Below are 19,545 nucleotides of genomic sequence, written 5' to 3' on the forward strand. Positions count from 1 at the left end.
GGATAGATTTAGCAGAGGATTGGGGGGATTTCGGAGACACACCCTTGCTGTCGGCCCCCGACAGCGTAAGCCTCGTTATAATATTATCCTCTATATTTTGTGTTTTTTCAGTGAAAATCTGGGATTTTCCTATATTTAATTTACTAATCATGTATATGTTCATAAAAGCTCAGATTAAAGTTGAGTTGTACATTAGAAACAGAGAAAACTGAAGAAAAAGTAACTTTATCAGCAAAAATATCAGTAACTGAATGTAAAAACAAGTGTGTCCATCCACTGTCATTGATCCAACTCCATATATTTTACTGGTGAATCGATGTTGGAGAAGATGATGGTGTTTCCACGTTCACTGCGGGAAATGGGTCATATCTCATGACCATGAAAAGATGAAAAACTGTATTTTACACCAATTATTTACATGTATTGATAGGATTAATGGATCAACAGGTATTGAACAGTTTAGATCAGTAGATGTTTTTGGTTGCCAGTGGATGTTTGGGTTTTTTGGGTTAAACCAGAATAAACTCACTAAATGAAACATTTTGTCTCACCTCCACCTCTGATACAGCATGAATTTCATATTTGGTGAAATTCTTCTTCTTTGATGTTGCTGATGTATTTGCTTTTGTTATTTGGACAAAAGGTGAAAACATGTCATGTGTTTTTACTCATTTCTGTAGTTATTAATGGGAGGAGACACATGCAGCTGCATTCACTTCTACGTCAGTCGTGATGTATCAATAGTTGCTTTTCCATTGACACTAAAATTGTGCGAATATAATTTATGCATACAAATTTACCCAATGGAAAAATGACAATTTTGCCAAAACTTCAGTTTTTCAATTAAAAGTTTTTGCACTGGCAAGAGGTTGTTTTCGGGCATAGTGCAATTGGTATATCATGCAAAACTGCAATGGAAAGACCTTTTTCCACAACTAGAGTCATCTGAATAAAAAAAAGCCAATGTTGACGGACATTGCAACAAGTGAAGAAGAAGAGTTTTAAAAGAAACATGGCACAGTATGTGTGGACACACCAGAAAACTGAATTATTTTATAATTAAGTAGATGATAGAGGGGTAATATGTAATAATAATAATGAATATATCTGTAAACAAACATGATATTTATGTTCGGTGCCATGTTTATGGAAGGACTTCTCGTGTCATCTTGTGAAAATAAATAAACAAATCATCACATTTGTGATTTAATGGAAAAACCGACATTATGCACTTCTGTTTTTTCAACATTTAGTAATTATTGGTAAAGTTTTCCACATATGTCCAATGGAAAAGCGACTACTGAAATGTGTGACTGAACAAGCTTACACATGGATTCATACATGTGAAATTTTCAGGGTGTGTGTACTTTTTGAGTTCCGGGGGAAACAATATCTGCCAGTTGGAAATCTGCACAGTTTTTCATAATGAGGCCCCTGGTTTGGTGAGTCCACATCCAGGCCCCGGGGACAGGAAATGCAGAACCTGGACCACAGCTGTGGACGTTCACCCTTCACCTCCGAGTCTCTGTTGAGGAGGAAGAGGAGGAGGAGGAGGCTCTGAGATAAAAACAGGGTTAATATTAACATGAACAGCCTCAGGACTGGGTTCACAGGGTCAAAGGTTACATGAGGAGCGTTGGTTCTCGTTCTCATAAAAGCCTCTGTCGTCGTTTCTTCTGTTCAGATGTCGACGAGTGTCATCAGGACCGATGTCACCGCGACGCCATCTGCACCAATACACAGGGATCCTACACCTGCCAGTGCCGCCCTGGTTTCCATGGCGACGGCTTCCAGTGCAGCCCCACAGGTAATGCAGACACCAGGTGCTGGACAGAAAAACAGACAAAACAGTGAAGACGTCACAAAAATACTTATTGGTGTTTAAACACATTTTAATATTAAACCTTCCAGACTCACAGCTGGATTTATGGCAACGTCGCAACATTTAACATTTTCTAAATTATTTTTCATCATTTATTCTAACATTATCCTCTGCGTTTTGCATTTTCAGTATAAATCATGTATTTTCTTGTATTTAATTCATTGATTATGTAGATGTTCATTAAAACTCAGAGTAAATTCAAAGGTAATTTAATCAAAAACAGAGAAAACTGAAGAAAAAGTGACTTCAGTAAAATACATCATTACCTTACTGAACATAAAATAATTGTGTACCACCTTCAGTTTTTTGTTCATTTTGTTGCCTGTTTTATTGTTTTTTCTTCAATCTTATTCAATTTGTGGCTTATTTTTGTCATGTTACTAATTATTTTGTTGATTTATTATCATTTTACAGATTACTTTGGCTGTTTTTGTTCATTTTGCTGCTTATTTTATTTTATTCTTTTATTTTTAGTTTAGTTTTTTTTTTGTTGTTGTTGTTGCTTTTTTCATGTTATTTAAGATTTTGTAAAATTTTTATTCATTTTTTATCTATTGCTTAACATGTATAAACCAACTGTCTCCATTCACTGACACTGATCCAACTCCATGGGTTTTACTGGTGAATCAGTGTTGTAGAAGATGACAGTGTTTCCACAGTAACTATGGAACCTCTGAACGTCCAAATGGGTCATATCTGATGACCATGGAAAGATGACAAATTGTATTTTACGCCAATTGTTTACATGTATTGATAGGATTAATGAATCAACAGGTATTAAACATTTTACATCATTGATCATTTTGGTCGACAGTGGATGTTTAGGTGTTTGAGGATTAAAACACATCATCGTTTTTATTAAACTTTTATGTTTTATGTCAGATTTTTAAATAAGGTAATTAACTATCTACCCCTACTAATGTGATGAAAAACCCAGTTTAAAAGTCATCATTTGTAGGAAACTGCTGTTAAAAATAATCTCCATTATTATCTATCTATCTATCTATCTATCTATCTATCTATCTATCTATCTATCTATCTATCTATCTATCTATCTATCTATCTATCTATCTATCTATCTATCTATCTATCTATCTATCTATCTATCTATCTATCTATCTAACACTTTAAAAAATGTCACTTTAACTTTTTCATCCTTAAATGACTGTTTTTTTTTTTTTTTGGCTTTAAAGTGAACCAAGCTTCTATTGTAAATTAAAATAAGCTTTAATTAACTAGATGTCAACTTTGACCTCTGTTGATGCCATAACTGAGTAAAAAAGTGTAAATTCAAAGGTTGTTATAACAGAACAGAGAAAACTGATGTAAACGTTTGTTTGTGATTGATGGTGGATGCTCAGGTGTGTGAGGGTTAATATAACATAACATCTATATGATACTTTTAACGGTGGTGGAATCTTTTTTTTTTTTTTTTTGTGAAATATGACCAACTGAAGGTGGCTGTAGTTTTGCATTTCCTCCAAACACAGATTTCCTAAAATGGCTGTGTGACTGATACCTTCAGGAACCCTCTGTACATTCCAGTGCTGCAGACCCCTGTGGAGCGGATGGTTGTTGTGTCTGTTGTTGTTGTTGTTGTTGTTTGTCATGTTTTGCTGTCGTCCATTCGTTCCAGGTGTCAGAAACTCCGAGTTTGGGCTTAATTACAGCCTGCCTCCTCTGCACCACAGTTTTGTCATATTTTCATCCTTTTTTATGGCCCCTTGGCTTCTAAAAGGCATCATTTTCTGTCCCCTGTCAAAACTTGTCGCAGCGTCTAGCTCTTCTTTTGTCTGGACTGAAGGCTTTGATCCGGGCCCCTGCTGTGGGGGGGGTGGCTCGGGGCTCTTCCGTGCCGCCCCTGCAGGCGTTTTGGCATGTTTTGGCTGCACGGTGGTTGCATCGCGAGGCCGCAGAGATGAAGAGCCTCCTGCTCGTCTTTAATCTGTGGTTGTGGGAGTGTTTTCATTTCAGCTGCCACGTACCGCGCGTGGGAAAACACACGGGATGTATCGATAAGACATGATTAACCCCTTAGGACCAGGCTACGGCTGAAATGACACAGGAACATGTTTCATGTCTATGTCTTATAGGACTCACATTCTCGGTTTTGTTGTTTGATTTGATTTACTTGTAACTCACAAAACCAGGATCTACAGCTGTGGTTTCGTCTTTAAGTCTTCATGTATTTTTTTCCTTTTTTTGTGTTTTTTTTTTTCTGGCGTCTTCCTCTTGTTGCGTCCTTTCTTTCTCCAGTCTTTTTTGTTGTTTTGACTTTTAGTTCTGTTATTTTCTGTTGTTGAGTCTCATTTTGTTTCGTCTTCATGTGTCAGTCAACCTCTTCTTGCGTCTTTTGTTTCTACTGCCTGGTTTCTTCAACTTTCACTCTGATTCCAAGGACAACATGTGAGTTGTTCTTCCATAAATTTTACGTCATACATATCGGTGACGTCTCACTCTTCATGTTTCCAGAGCATGAGAAGACGCCATGTGAGCGTGAAAGGGAGCACGCTCAGACCGCCTCCTCATCTTCCACCGGGTTCTTCTCCTTCTTCCGTCCTCGCCCCGCTGTCAGTCAGTACGTCCCTCAGTGTGACGAACACGGTGCCTATGAGCCCACACAGTGTCACACCAGCATCGGGCAGTGCTGGTGTGTGGACGCCAATGGACAGGAGATCCCCAACACCCGGACTGGATCCAGCGCCACCACACTTTGTGAGTCACCTGGTCCTGAAGTCCTGAAATGTCCAGGACCTCCAGGAGCACAGAGTTGAACCAAGAATGTTCACTAAAGAGTTTTATTTTCTGCTTCAGGTTTGATTTAGTTGGTTTCTTCCTCTTGTTGACTGTCGTAACCCTGGTGGTCCGTGTGATCCTTAAACCCTCCACAGGTATCAATCAGGTGGTCACTCCTCCTCCTCTAATTGGACCGACGCCTCGCCCAGACGTCCGCCCCATTGCCGGAGGAACCCACCTGCTGTTCGCCCAGAGCGGGAGGATCGAACACATTCCTCTGGATGGATACGACATGAAGAAGGATGAGTCCAAACCTCTGCTGCATGTCCCGGTAACGCTCACCTCACGCATGGAAATGCATGAAAATACATGAAAAATACCTGAAAACACACAAAAACACCCTGAAAAAAACAAAACAAAAAAAACAAAACACCTAAGAACACATGAAAAAACTCCTGAGAACACACAAAAAGGCACAAAACACCTGAAAACAAATGAGTTATTAGATGTTTTTGTCAGTTTTACAGTCATCTGTGCCTCTGAATGATGAAAACAAAAATTTGGAACCAAATGGTACCAGATATTTTCTGATACTTGATTAATGTATTGATTCGATTCCAAAGTCCAAACCCTCCCTTTTCTATTGTTCGTTTGCCTGAAGAAACAGACAAAAATTAGTAAAAGGAGGAAAAAAAACAGCATTTTTTTTCCACTTTTAATAGTGAGAGCTGTTTCCCAGTGTCTTCTGATGATTGATGATAGACTCATTTCTGACGTGAACTGGTCCTTCTGATCTCCATGAATTCACTGAACCGACATCACAGCATTCCCTCCTCGGGTCCAACAGGCACCCCATTGTTAGTCATGGGTTTCAATGAAGCCATAACTCATGGGTCCAACAAGCGGATTTAATGTCCTCAACACAAAGCCGTGGTCAGATGATGGTTCTCGTGTGGACAACGTTCACACAGAGGCCTCTTTGAGAGGCTCTGCCTGGACTAAGCTCTGTCTCTGGTCTCACTCAGGATCGCGTGGTCATCGCCGTGGCCTACGACTGTGTGGACAAGATGGTCTACTGGACCGACATCACTGGGCCGGCCATCAGCAAGGCCAGTCTGGACGGAGGAGACGTGGTCCCAGTCATCACCACAGGTAGAAGGATGGATGTCAGTAGGTCTGAAGGGGTTTTTATTATGGAAGGTTCTAAAAGTCCAGTTCAGACCAGAGATGTGACACATCAAGACTAGAGGACCAAAGGACGTTATAGGCAGGTCTGAACATAATCACTGTTATTATAATGAAATCAAATGAATCACGATGCAGTGAATCATCTAAAGCCGTAAACAACTGTCTGGTTTCTTCAGCTTCACTCACCAAAAACCAACCAAAGAAATAATGATCAGACATTTATGGGCTGATGTGACAACGCTCACCATGATGACACTTTGGCGGTTTCACTCTGACCTAATTACAGCGATGTGGACCCACTCAAACCTCTGGTCTCAAACCTCCAGAGGCTGAGGTCATTTGGTCACCATGTGTTTATCTTTATTTATGCTCATATGAATCACAGCGTTGCTGTTCTCCTGGTGAAACCCCGCCTCCTGGTCTGTGGTTTCTCTGGTTGTTTGAGGCAACACCAGCTCCTGTAAACACCAGAACACCAACAGGACCGGATGGAGAAGTTCAGCCTTTCAGTATTGGTCGTCACAGGTTCATCTTGTTGTGAGTCTTTGGTCTGAACTGGACATTAAATCCTGTAGCGATACCTACACAGCAGAGGTGATTTCTCAAAAACTGCAAGGGAAGCTCAGCTTCCCCTAAAATTAAATGGTCAAATATGTACGGTTGTGTTGACATTTCATTGACTACAAATGTGTTTGAACACGTTCATCTCAAAGACGAGTTCGTTCAGAATCAGCTTTATCACAAATCAATGGACTTGATGTTGTTAACTTCTTATACATTCCCGTTGTACTGTTTTCTCATACGATCTATGGTCAATGCATTTGCCCGTAGACGCTCAGCATCCATGCACTTCAATGGGACTTCATGGAACAGTTTTTTTCATTGCCTCAGAACTGGACGGTAATTGGATAAATGCCACGATGTTGTCCCGCCCCCAGACGCTCAGCATCTTTGGGGGTGAATGGAGCTGTGGGTGGACCTCAGCTGGGCTGGACGCTGGGCTTCCACATGCTGATTGGAGGATCAGTCGAAATTCTGAATCCCGTTTGATTGACAGCTATTTTGAGATCTACTCCTTTACTTGACAGAGTTCAGTTTAATACCCTCGTGCATTCTGCTTGTGAAATCGAGAGAGAAACCACTACGAAATTACGTGTTCATTTCTTGCACTGTAAATAAAATACACTCATTGTACTTCCTCGTTTCAATTTAACATAATTTCAACATTTTCTTGTTTCAGTAACATAATTTAATCATTTCTTGTTTGAGTTTAATATTGTTTTGTAGATAGTTAAATCAATCATAATGTTGGCTAGTTCGGAGTGAACTAGCTATCAAGTCCCTGGAAAAGACACCTACTTGGTATGATAAGGTCACTGACCATTTTCTTAAAAAGGAACGGAGGGCCAAATTTATGTTTAAATAACTTGACAATTTTTTTTTTGATGCAAGCCGACAATGAGCTTCCCCTCTCTGAAAGATGAAGTCACTGCTACACAGTGACCGAAATGATTCCATGTCACACCTACATGACAAACACAACACGAGTGGAATTATGAACAGTTTGATGAATAATAGAAACACTGACAACCAATCAGAAAACAGATGAATTCATATGACGTTGTGTTCAGTCAGTGAATGAGTCTGTTTATTCCACATCAGAGGCTGAACTGATTCTATCAGCAGTAAAGAGGATTGAAAGGAGTGCTATTTTGCTTTTTTTAATGGAATTATGCATTTTAAAACATTTCCCTGTGGTCGACATAAACTGTAAATGCTATGCTTGGGTCTGACTTCTTCATTAATTCAACTCCACAGGTCCATCTTTAACCCTATTTCTGACTAATGACACCAGAAAGCTCGTTTTGAGCACTGGCCCTTTAAATGCACATGACCCCACCCCCTCCAGGTTGTTGACTGTGCTGCTCTGTCCCATTCAGCCACTTGAGTTTGTTAATACAACCAACAACTGAACATTTTATGTAATCGGCTCGAAGTTTGGACATATTTTCAGTATGGACTACAACCGCTGCTGCTGATAAACAATTATGTCGTACTCGGAGAAATGTTCATCAGAAGTCTTGGCCTTATAAGTGCAAATGTCGTGACGTAACTAGTGGGCCTGTAATGGTACACAAAATTTTCGGTTCGGTACGTTTTCGGTTTTGAAAGGCATGGTTCATTTTTTATCGGTTCAGTACGGGAAGAAAGAAAACCCCTCAACATATTTTTAATACATTTATGAATTTTGAAAAAATTTCCCCCAATTTTTTGAAAAATTTGAATATAGAAAAACAGGAATATAATTCAGCGGCTATAAATCAAATAGAAAATAAAATAAATTATTAATATTACTAAATGTATTTTAAACATTAGTATTGCACTTTTCCCTAACAGGTAGTTTTGAACAAACAACAAAAATCAAATCACAGTTCTATCAGTTCACATTCTGCATAAAAATACCAAAAAAATTCCACATGAAGTGCAACATTAACCAGAGGACAAACTGGTATTCTCTTTAAACAAACTGAAGAGCAACATTGACAACAAAAAATTAGCCAAATTATCTATTTTAGGACAGATAAACTGTTGAGGACACTGTGTGTACGTGCGCACGTGCGTGCAGGGTGTGATTTGTTGGGGGGATGTTTTTTTTTTTTTTGGTTTTTTTTTTTTGTTTTTGGTCGGAGCCAGGGGGGTGGAGGGTCCATAACTAACGTAACAAATGCTGACGTGAAACGAAAGTGAAACTTTATAGAATTTCAACGTCCAACTACGGGTTGTATTCCTCTGTTGTACAGCGTGCGTGAGAGAGAGAGAGAGAGAGACAGACAGAGCAAGTTTAAGTGTTTTAGAACTACTGTAGTTCATAGGTGGCAGTGTCCATCTTATTAACGTCTCTTTCCTTGTTGTTGTCTTTCACCGGGACCTGAACTGATCCCAAACAGGACTGTAATGATGGTGGAGGGTCTTCAGTCTTGTCCTTCCAGGTTCACATCATATTTGTTTTTTTTTTTTGTTTTTTGTTTTTTTTTATCTTATATCAGCTGCTATTTTGTATTTCGGGTCAATGTGTGCATCCTTCAATATGTCCATGTGGAACTTGCGTGGATTTAAAGTTCCGCATCGAACTGCGTCTTTCGTTCCTTTCTCTTTTTCTCAACATATTGTGCCGTTTCAGTACAGCTGTGTACTGAACAGGTGTGTACCGAAACGGTTCGGTTCGGTACATGTACCATTACAGGCCTAGTAACTAGTTATAAAACTTAACAAATTACGAAGGAATTGAAACGGGTTGTAGAAATCCACTCAATTTTTGCCAAAATGAATATAAAAATAGCTTTGCAGCACCTGGAGGGTTCAAATTCAAAGTTTGTGAACTATTTGGGTCCAAAAAAAAAATAGACTAATAAAATAAAAGACTAATAAAAGTGGGTTTAGCTAAATATGACCCCTTTAAAGGAAACAAACAGCTCCTCAGAAGCAGCTAATTTTCATCTATTTTCTCAATATTTGGATTTTTTAAAAGAACACGATGAATAAAAACTAAATCAAGCATGTTTTATTCATTCCATTTATGATCATGTGTCTGCTGTTTTTTTTCACATTTTCAGAAAACCAGCAGAAGAAAATGCAATTCTATATGTTTTCATCCACTAAAGGCCTTATTCTTCAATTGTAAATTTCCACTGAGTTGATCTTATTGTGTTTAAAGGTAGGATAGGAGATCCTGGAAAAACGGTTCAAGCAAGCTACATTTTGAAAACTCACAATTCAAAAGTCCAAACTTCTTTCTTCAGACTTTCCCCCGAAGCCACACCTCCAGAGTACTGAAATGTACTCGCAGAGGGAGGAGGGACAAATGGCAGATTAGTTTGATAGACATATCACCATACAATCATTTCGATGGGCTGGTAAAAATGATTGGATGGCATTTTTTCAGTCCTGTCCATTCCACAGGTGACTAAAATTTTTTATTTTTCTGTTAGAGCATTTAATTAATTGGTTGCAGTTGGGGTGTGAAGGGGATTTTAAACAATATAGTAAAATGCCCCAGGAAAACATCTCCTACCCTACCTTTAAGGACAATTTTACTACAATATCTGAGGAATTCCAACACCATCGACAAATTCTGCTCCTTTTTTGCACGACATGTCCTTCTGCTGCCAATATATGGACATATTGGGGTGTTTCCTTATGTTAATTGTGACACTTGACCCTAAATGATTCACAAACACACTCAGGTGAATAAAACTGTAAGTCAGCATTGGACACATTTAAGAGAAAACTCCAAGGGAGGCAGCATTTATTTATTTATTTAACCTTTATTAAAAAATGTCACCCAGTCAAGAACCAACTGTCATTTCCATCAATGACCTGGCAGCAGCATGAGGCAAATTATACAAAAAACAATGGTCACAGTATAAAATCAGTCATAAAGGATTACTTTAAGACAATATGTACATTGCATACAACAAGGAAATCTATGAGAATCAGAAGCCAGTCCACTGATGAGAAACCATAGTTCATAATGAAGTATTGAAGGTGGATAACTGGATGAAGCTGTAGTGTTTTTTGTAACTCATTAGGCGCAAAATGAAATGAATCACAGCCAAAGGAGGTGAGGACTTTTGGGATGATCACGGTAAGTTGCAGTTATTGACAACATAAGACAGAACAAACCAAATGAATCCATAAGACAAGTTTATGTAAAAGGGTTTATAGATGAGGAAAACAACATATGAAACTAAAAGTGAATTAAAACCCAGTGAGGAGTGTCTTAAACAGCAGGATGAGCAGACGTTAAAGTGTGTTTGTCATGTCCTCAGACCTGCAGAGCCCTGAAGGCATCGCCATCGACCATGTGGCCCGCCTCCTCTTCTGGACCGACTCCATGCGCGACACTATAGAGGTCTCCAAACTGGACGGCAGCCAGCGGCGAGTCCTCTTCGACAACGACCTCGTCAACCCTCGACCCATCGTCACCAACCCGGCATACGGGTGAGTCTGCGTCTACACCTGGCATTAGACCATAAAGCAAAACGTGATCTTTAACCGGTTTGTCTGTGGCTGCAGGCGGCTGTACTGGGCTGACTGGAACAGAGATGGGCCCAAGATCGAGATGTCCAACATGGACGGGACCGAGAGGGTCGTCCTGGTCAAAGACGATCTGGGGCTCCCCAATGGTCTGACCTTTGACCCCGACAACCAGCAGCTCTGCTGGGCCGACGCAGGTGAGACTCAGATGGCAGCAAAATGAACCGTCTCATGAATCACAGTCATTCACTCAGAGGAGAAACCTAACCTGAAAACTGTACATGATACAAGAATAGAACAGAAATATAATAACAGATGAAGAAGCAAATTCAGAAAAGGCCATTTTTAAAAACCCTCAGATGTCAAAGGGTCTTTTTTTGATTTCTACATAATTCACCTTTTTTTTAAAAAAATTACTTCAGGGTTCGTCTGGTCTTGAAATCCTTGAAAATCAATCAAAATTTCAATGTTATGTTTTCAAGGTCTGAAAAGTGCTTTAATTTAAGTTTAAGTGCTTGAAAGTGCTTGCAATTATAACTGTGATGTTATTAATTTTATTTATTTATTTATTTATTTATTTATTTAAATCTTAACTGCCAGGTTAGATGGCAAGCCAAAGCTACTTACAGAGAGGTGATACATTTTGAAAAATAAAACTTTGCCAAAAAAGAAAATTACTGGGTGTTCTCAGGTAATTTTTATCTTAATCTTTGTCTCTCTCGGTGTGAGTGTGTCTGGAGAATGCAGAGTGCCTTCCTTTTTTTTTTGGATAAAACTTTGTGTTCTCCTTTAATTACGTTTTAGCAATTATGAAACGTAATTTTAGATGTTTATAGCATAATACAGTGTACATCATTGAGACAAAAAGTGAAAAAAATAGTCATGTATTCTGGTAGATATGTATTTTACCCCAGTGATAAGGGGCTGTGCTGGAAATTTTTGAAAATGACCCTTAAAAGTGCTTAAAAAGTGCTTGAATTTGACCTTGAAAAATGTGTACGGATGCTGATACTTCCAAATAACACAAAACCCAAGTGTTTTATATCCTAATGTTCAGGACAATGTCATCTTTATGGAACTGAGGCTTTTTTTCGTAGTTCATTGTTTAAAGCTATACCTACCGATGTGGCATTTCTCACAGCACTTAGTAAAAGTTTGAACATGAACAACCCGCCTCCCTCCAAAGTCCCGCCCACTTCCCTCTGCCTGAGCTCTGATGCTCCCCTCCTCTCTCCTCCTGTCACCTGATGCGCACGGAGGAAGCAGAGGCAGAGGTCCGGTCCGCTTCGGTGTGTCCGCGGACCCCTCCCTCAGTAATCAGATGCATCATCCACCTGCCGCGGGCCCGCGGCCCCTGTTCCATCAGTAGACCCTGTATTTAAGGATGTGGTCTGTGCAGCGCTGGGTCAGTGTCTTCACTGCACCACGGAGGTGCCCAGGCGACAGGCACGCGCACTGTGAACGTGTGGCCTCCGCGAATTTGTCCATGGACATTTGAGGTTTCATAGTCCATACATTTATCATCCTACATTGTGTGACACCATGTACATGTACCTGTATGAGTCCCATGGTCATAAAAACTGACCTTTATGCAGACCTGTTCAGTCTAGTACACCTGACTTTCGGACTTTTATCTCCATCCTTCATTCATCGGACTCCTGTTTGTTCCCCTTGGTTTTGAGTTTTATCCATTCACATCCTAGACAGTAAACTGTGGTCAGTGACAGGAGAAGCAGCGCGAGTGAAGCATCAGATGCAGAGGGACACATATTGGATGTGGGGACGGCGATAATGGATAATTGACAGGAGGCTCAGCCAGGTGCGGCCAATTATTTCATTCGGACTGAATAAAATGATTGGTCAGACTTTTATCAGAAATATATGAGAATTAAACATTTTTGAGTTTCAATACCTGGTGGATTTCTTTTACATTTTAGTTTGACACACGTTTATTAGGAGCATTTTAAGATGACAAAAGAAAAGTGTAAAAATGCCACATCATACGGTATAGCTTTAAATGATGCTAAAAGTTTGAAGTCAGATTTGTGAAAATGTTCAAATCTGTTGTGAAAACACACCGTCACTCATGTAGACAAAGTTTTTTTTGGTGTTGAAATAGGTTTAACAAAGTCTGAACTTGACAAAAGTAGTAGTAGATATGAATAAAATAAGTGTAGAAAACATGTCTAAAACTAGAAAAGGCAGATCAAGGCCCACCCCACCCCCACCCCCCCACCCCCCGATCACCACCAAAATGTAATCACTTGTTCCTTGGGCCAGTATCAACATTTCCTGAAATTTTCATCCAAATCCGTCCATAACTTTTTGAGTTATCTTGCACACAGACAGACAGACAGATGCCAGCAAAAGCATAACCTCCTTGGCGGAGGTAATGACATTTTATAATATTGTTTTTTGATCATAAATGTTGTCTGACATTCTATTTTCACAACTTTTCTACAGCGTAAAATAACAAAAATATTAATAAAACATAATGAAACTGAGGTGAATTTATCATATCTGGGGTTTCAAAGAGGAAAAATGCATTTTGTAAAACCTGGAAATGTGACCTACAAGCACATGTCCATATAAGGAGAGGCATGTTATTTCCAGGCAATTTACCCAGGGTGCACATGTGGCACAGGTTAACCTGTGATGTTTGGATCAGGTTCGTTGTCTGCTTTATGTTCACTTTGCCAAAAAACATGAAAAATGGCAATAAGAGTCCTGTCACATGAAGACAAAACTACTATAAATACTACTAGAAATGCTTCAAATCTAGATGCCTTAGAGCTGCTGAATTTCATTTATTTTGTTCTAATTAATTTTCAACATCATGTCTACATTGCCTGTCTGGTCCCCACCGCTTCCCCCCCCCACCTCCCCACCCCACCCCACTGTGTTTTCCCATGCAGGTACTCGTAAAGTGGAGTGTATGGATCCGCATCGCAGGATCCGGATAAAGATCGCCGAGGGGATCCAGTACCCATTTGGCCTGGTCTCCTTTGGAAAGAACCTGTACTACACCGACTGGAGGAGGTAAACCAAGAACAAAAACTACAGTGAAAAGATGAATTAATCAAAAACTGAACTGACGAGTTGAACTGAACGAAACAAAATCATATATACACTTATATGTAAAACTAACTAAAATTACAATCCCAAATCCAGTGAATTCGGTACATTGTGTAAAATGTAAATCAAAACATAATACAATAATTTGCAAATTCTTTTTGACCTACCTGTATATTCAGTTGAATACAATACAAAGACTGAATATTTAATGTTCAAAATGATAAACTTTAGTGTTTTTTGCAAATATTCACTCATTTTGAAATTTAATTTGGACAGAGGTTTGTTCATTACTGTGTTACATCACCTTCCCTTTAAAGGAGTGATATTTAGATTTTTTAAAAATGGAATTATGCATTTTAAAACATTTCCCTGTGGTCTACATAAACTGTAAATGCTCTGCTTGGGTCTGAATTCTTCATTAATTCAACTTCACAGGTCCATCTTCAACCTTATTTCTGAGTAATGACACCAAAAAGGTCGTTTTCAGTGCTGGCCCTTTAAATGCACATGAACCACTTCATGCCCCGCCCCCTCCAGGTTGTTGGCTGTGCTGCTCTGTCCTGTTCAACCAACAACTGAACATTTTAGGGAATCGGCTTGAAGTTTGGACATATTTTCAGTATGGACAACAACCGCTGCTACTGATAAACAATTATGGTGTACTTGGAGAAATGTTTGTTGGAAGTCTTGACCTTATATAATAATAATGATAATAATAATAATAATAATAATAATAATAATAATAATAATAATAATAATAATAATAATAATGGATTAGATTTCTATAGCACTTTACATTATTGATCCATTATTCATTCACTGTCACTCTGGTGGTGGTAAACTACATTTGTATCCACAGCTGCTCTGGGGCAGGCTGACAGAAGCGTGGCTGCCAATTCGTGCCAAACAGCCCCTCCAACCACCACCAAACATTCACACGCATTCATACACCAATGTGAGTGACACTGGAGGCAAGGAGGGTGAAGTGTCTTGCTCAAGGACACGACACATGACAGGGACAGAGCGATCCGAACCGCCAACCCTTCAGTTACTGGACAACCTACTCTACCTTCTGAGCCATGGCTGCCCTGCAAATGTGCAAATGTCGAGACGTAACAAAATAAGCAGGAAGTAAAACTGGTTTTAGAAATCTACTCGATTTTTGCCAAAATGAATATAAAGATAGATTTACAGCACCTGGAGGGTTCAAATTCAAACTTTTTTAACTATTAGGGTCCAAATACAGAAACAAATGTACCAAAGACTAATAAAAGTGGGTTGAGCAAAATATGACCTCTTTAACAAAACTCAATAAGCGTTTGGGAACTGAGGACAATAACTGCCGAAGATTTGCAGGTGGAATTTGTTCCCATTCTTGCCCAATGTACGACTTGTTTCCCCTACCATTATGTAAGGTGGTACCAATATAATGATATGTGACATGGATCGAATGTCGCTGAATGTTAATGCGGTGATATGTTTTCATCCAGGGAAGCAGTCATCTCTGTTGACCGCTACACTCAGAAAGAGACAGACCAGTTCCAGCCTCAGAAACGCTCTCGGCTTTACGGCATCGCCACGACGCCAACGCAGTGCCCACAAGGTACAGCCAATAACGAACGCCACCGTTTAGGAGCAGCTCACTGTTCAGCTCTGGGTTTGTGCTGGGAACCGGTTGTTTTTTGTAGACCAAGGATGTCAACCTCATTTTCTTTCATGGGCCACATTCAGCCCAATCTGATCTCCAGTGGGCCGGACCAGTAAAACCTATAAATAATGACAACTCCAATTTTTTCTGCTGGTTTTAGTGCAAAAAACCCCATTAAATTCCAAAAATATTTCCATTTACTAATTATCCAAACAAAAAAGATGTGAATAACCTGAAAAAAACGGACATTTCTTAAGAAAATAAGTGCAATTTTAACAATGTAATGCCTCAACTTGTCATTTATACATGTGCTTGACAGATGGGATCTACAAAGGCACAAAACATTTAGTAACAGGCAGAATATTGTTAAAATTGCACTTCATTTTATTCAGACATTTCATGTTGTTCATATTTGTTCAGGTTTTTCACTTTTTGTTATTCAAGGATAGTTTGTTAATGTAAATATTTTCATAATTTAATGTTATTTTTCCACTAAAACAAAGAACAATTTGCAGTTATTATTTATAAGCATAATGTAATACTATTTTTTTCACATTAAACCAAGAAGAAAATGTAGAAGCATTATTTATAGGTTAATAGGCTATTATTTTAGTTGAGATCACTTTGGTCTGTATGTGGAACCTGAACTAAAACCAGATCAATACCCTTGACTGTTAATATCTTCAGTGTAATTTTTGCACTTAGCAAATTCATCCCACGGGCCGAATTAGAACCTTGGGCGGGCCAGTTTTGGCCCAAGGGCCACATGTTTGACACCCCTGTTGTAGATGGTCCTTCTACATGTGCGCTGGTTGACCTTTCACTTCTTTCAACCTTTTTTGTCCTATTCTTTAATATTTTCTTTGTAGCTGGAAAAAAAATACAAAGAGAGAGGGATTTTTTTAAAAGGCAGTCATAATACAGTTTTTTTGGTTTTATTTTAGGGATTATATGAAGGTTACTTCAGATTTGATTACATTACAATATATTAGAACACTTTTCTTATTAAATTACATGGAAGGCATTTTATTACAGTGGAACTTTTTAATATAAATAATTTGCCTTTGGCCTCAATAAATGTGCAGTACTTTTTGGTTAATGATAAATTTAAGTGTGACGATATTCTCTTCTATAAGATGTTGATGTTACTATAAAGCCAAAAAAGACATTTTTATGAGTGGATAACTGTAGACTAGAACATCTAAGAAAAGTAAAAAGTGTCTTATTTTGAGTTGAATATTAAATCAACCATAAAATATTCTTACAACATTATTTTTGATGTATTATTTTCCCTGTCAATCTGACAGTAGCTATCGCAGTTTAGCGGTGGATCTTGAACTTGTCCGACTCCGGATTTTTTTTAAAACTTTGGTGCTTCAAATGAACCAGCCCTGAATTCTAATCAATTGACAAATGGTCCATCAGGTCAAGGCTGAGTTTATTTCTGTAGCACATTTAAATTAACAAAAGCTGCCCAAAGTACTGAACAAAGATATAAGTAAAAGAAATGATAAGGTAAACTAGTAAAAACAAGTGGTGCCAGGCACAACAAACCCCGCCCCTCGCACATATTGTACCTTTTGGCATCGATCCAGCTGATGTTACAACGTCTATATGTGTGCTGATGTCAGCATAGACATAGACAGCATACACACATTTTGGTCATTAAAAGTAAATGGGGAAAAAAAAGATTTTAAAAATTAATGGATATAGTGTCTTGATTTTGAGCCAAAATTATCCAAAAATGCAGACAGTAAATGAACATTCAGAAACCAGAGAAGAGTAGAGGAAACTTGTTTGTTTGTAACTTGACTACATTAATTGTAGGTTTCTATTCAGATCATGGAGTGTGATTTTACGCCAAAACATGATCATGTGATCAACTAGCCCAAAGTATGTGCATGCTTTTATCACAATGGAGGCAACTGCAACAAGTGTTAGCTTAGAAATTGATTTAGTTAATGTCCACAACATCCGACTCCCAGCACAAAACAGATTCCAACACAAACTTCACAAGAACATATTCCATATCCAACCTTTTACTGCTGGTCTTGAAAAGTGTTGTATTTGTAAAGTTTGTTATTGTGTTACTATATGACACATACTCAGGACCACCATTCTGACAGACATCTACTTGGCTAACGCTGTCGTTTTTACCTCCATCAGCCTATAACTACTGCTCTAACAATGGTGGCTGCTCCCACCTGTGTCTACCGAGACTTGGCGGTTTCACCTGCCGCTGCCCAGACAACGTTGACGGCCGCTGTGTGGACGGGAACCTGTGAGGATGCCAGACTGAGGCGCCATTGTCCGGACAATCACAGACATTCAACTGAATTCAAAGTTTTCTACTTTTCTTACTTGAATTTAAAGTTTCCCAAGATTCCTTGTGTTTGGCTGCGTTCAGACCTCGCTCTGTTTATGGTGAAACTTCAGGTGCAGTGAGATCATTAGCTTTATTCATGTTTCTGAATGAGTTTCAGGTTAAAATGACAAAAATTGTTAAAAGGTACTGAACAATGAAAATAGCCTGGTTGTACATTAAAACTAAAATACTTTTGCCATTTTTAATACCCAAGTTGTTGGTGTTTCAATGTTAACAGCGAAAAACAATCACCTGTTAAAAAAAAGACCCTGATGCGAAACAAAATATTTTAAAAGTCTTCTGAAAAGCTAGCTGCAAACTAACAGTCAAAGAGAAAAAAGAGCACATATAAAATAAAATACAACCAACAATTTACTGTAATGTTCTGGAGGTTTGATGGTTCATCTTATGGGGAATATTTTTTTGTAGATTAATTTGCTTTAGATATTTTTTGTATTATTATACAAAAAGCCATTTTTTATTAATGTTCAATTTTAAAAAATCATTTGCTTTTGGCTTCAATAAATGTTTTTGTTATAGTGGTAAATGAAGTGTTTGTTGCTCAAATAAAATGTAATTCTATATTTTAACAGTTCTGTTTAATTTCCATGTCAGGGATGAACCCTTCACATTGAACCACTAAGTCTTTTTGAGGTCAGATTTATTCTCGTTTGTGCTAAAACTCTGTTTTTTTGTGAACTTGTAAATAATTCGATGTTTTGCAGACAATATTCCCTTCTCTGTGAAAGGTGCTGATATTACTGTGAAGCCAAACTTGACTGTCTTCATGTGTTGGACTTTAACTACAGTCGCTGCATCTCGTTTCAAGGACTGAACAGTGACAATTCCACTTTTATCTGTTAAAAATCTGATAAAAGTATTGCTTTGTTGTTTAACCCATAAAGACCCAGTGCTACTTTTGTGGCAGTTCCCAAATGATCAAACCATTTTTAACTTTTCTTAAGTGATTCATCACCATTTATTATAATAATATGGTCAGTATTTTGCATTATTAAGTGAAAATCAGGTATTTTTCAGCATTTAATTCACTGATCATGATTGATGTCCATAAAAGCTCAAATTAAAATTGACGGGTATTATATCAAATGGAGGAAAAAGCGACATTTTCAGTAAAATATATCATTAACTCAACATAAAAATGAGTGTCTCCATCCACTGTCATTGATCCAACTCCATAGGTTTTACTGGTGAATCAATGTTGCAGAAGATGATGGTGTTTCCAGGGTAACTATGGAGCCTCTGAACATCCAAATAGGTCATATCTGATGACCATGAAAAGATGAAAAACTGTATTTTACACCAATTATTTACATGCATTGATAGAATTAGTGGATCAACTGTTATTTAACTTTTCATATCAGTAAATATTTTGGTCCCCAGTGAGTGTTTGGGTCTTTATGGGTTAATTGTCTGCATTCTTAAGATATTTCAGTGACTGCTGATATTTTGATAATTTCATATAATTGAATCAATAAAGTTTTCTTAAGAATGTTCATTGTTACAGAATTTTTTTACTACAAACATACAGTGTCGAATTTTACTAATGCAGATGGGTTTCCAACTGTTCAATGATGCAATTTTAAAAACTTATTT

At 38.3% G+C, this 19,545-nt stretch overlaps 1 protein-coding gene across 1 annotated transcript in view; it reads left to right on the forward strand.

Moving 5' to 3' along the window:
- The window catches only part of LOC115434262 (nidogen-1-like), a 54,252-nt gene extending 35,081 nt beyond the window's left edge, over window positions 1-19,171 (forward strand). The window contains exons 12-20 of the mRNA XM_030156149.1: window positions 1,685-1,807; window positions 4,355-4,597; window positions 4,774-4,949; window positions 5,644-5,770; window positions 10,636-10,807; window positions 10,883-11,040; window positions 13,759-13,882; window positions 15,409-15,521; window positions 17,733-19,171. Coding sequence (XP_030012009.1) covers window positions 1,685-1,807; window positions 4,355-4,597; window positions 4,774-4,949; window positions 5,644-5,770; window positions 10,636-10,807; window positions 10,883-11,040; window positions 13,759-13,882; window positions 15,409-15,521; window positions 17,733-17,851 — 1,355 coding nt within the window. The 3' untranslated portion in view covers window positions 17,852-19,171. The remainder of the gene's footprint in view (window positions 1-1,684; window positions 1,808-4,354; window positions 4,598-4,773; window positions 4,950-5,643; window positions 5,771-10,635; window positions 10,808-10,882; window positions 11,041-13,758; window positions 13,883-15,408; window positions 15,522-17,732) is intronic.
- Window positions 19,172-19,545: the final 374 nt, after the last annotated feature.

Source organism: Sphaeramia orbicularis, chromosome 1 (genome assembly GCF_902148855.1).
Source record: "Sphaeramia orbicularis chromosome 1, fSphaOr1.1, whole genome shotgun sequence".
In the NCBI taxonomy this organism is placed as follows: Eukaryota; Metazoa; Chordata; class Actinopteri; order Kurtiformes; family Apogonidae; genus Sphaeramia; species Sphaeramia orbicularis.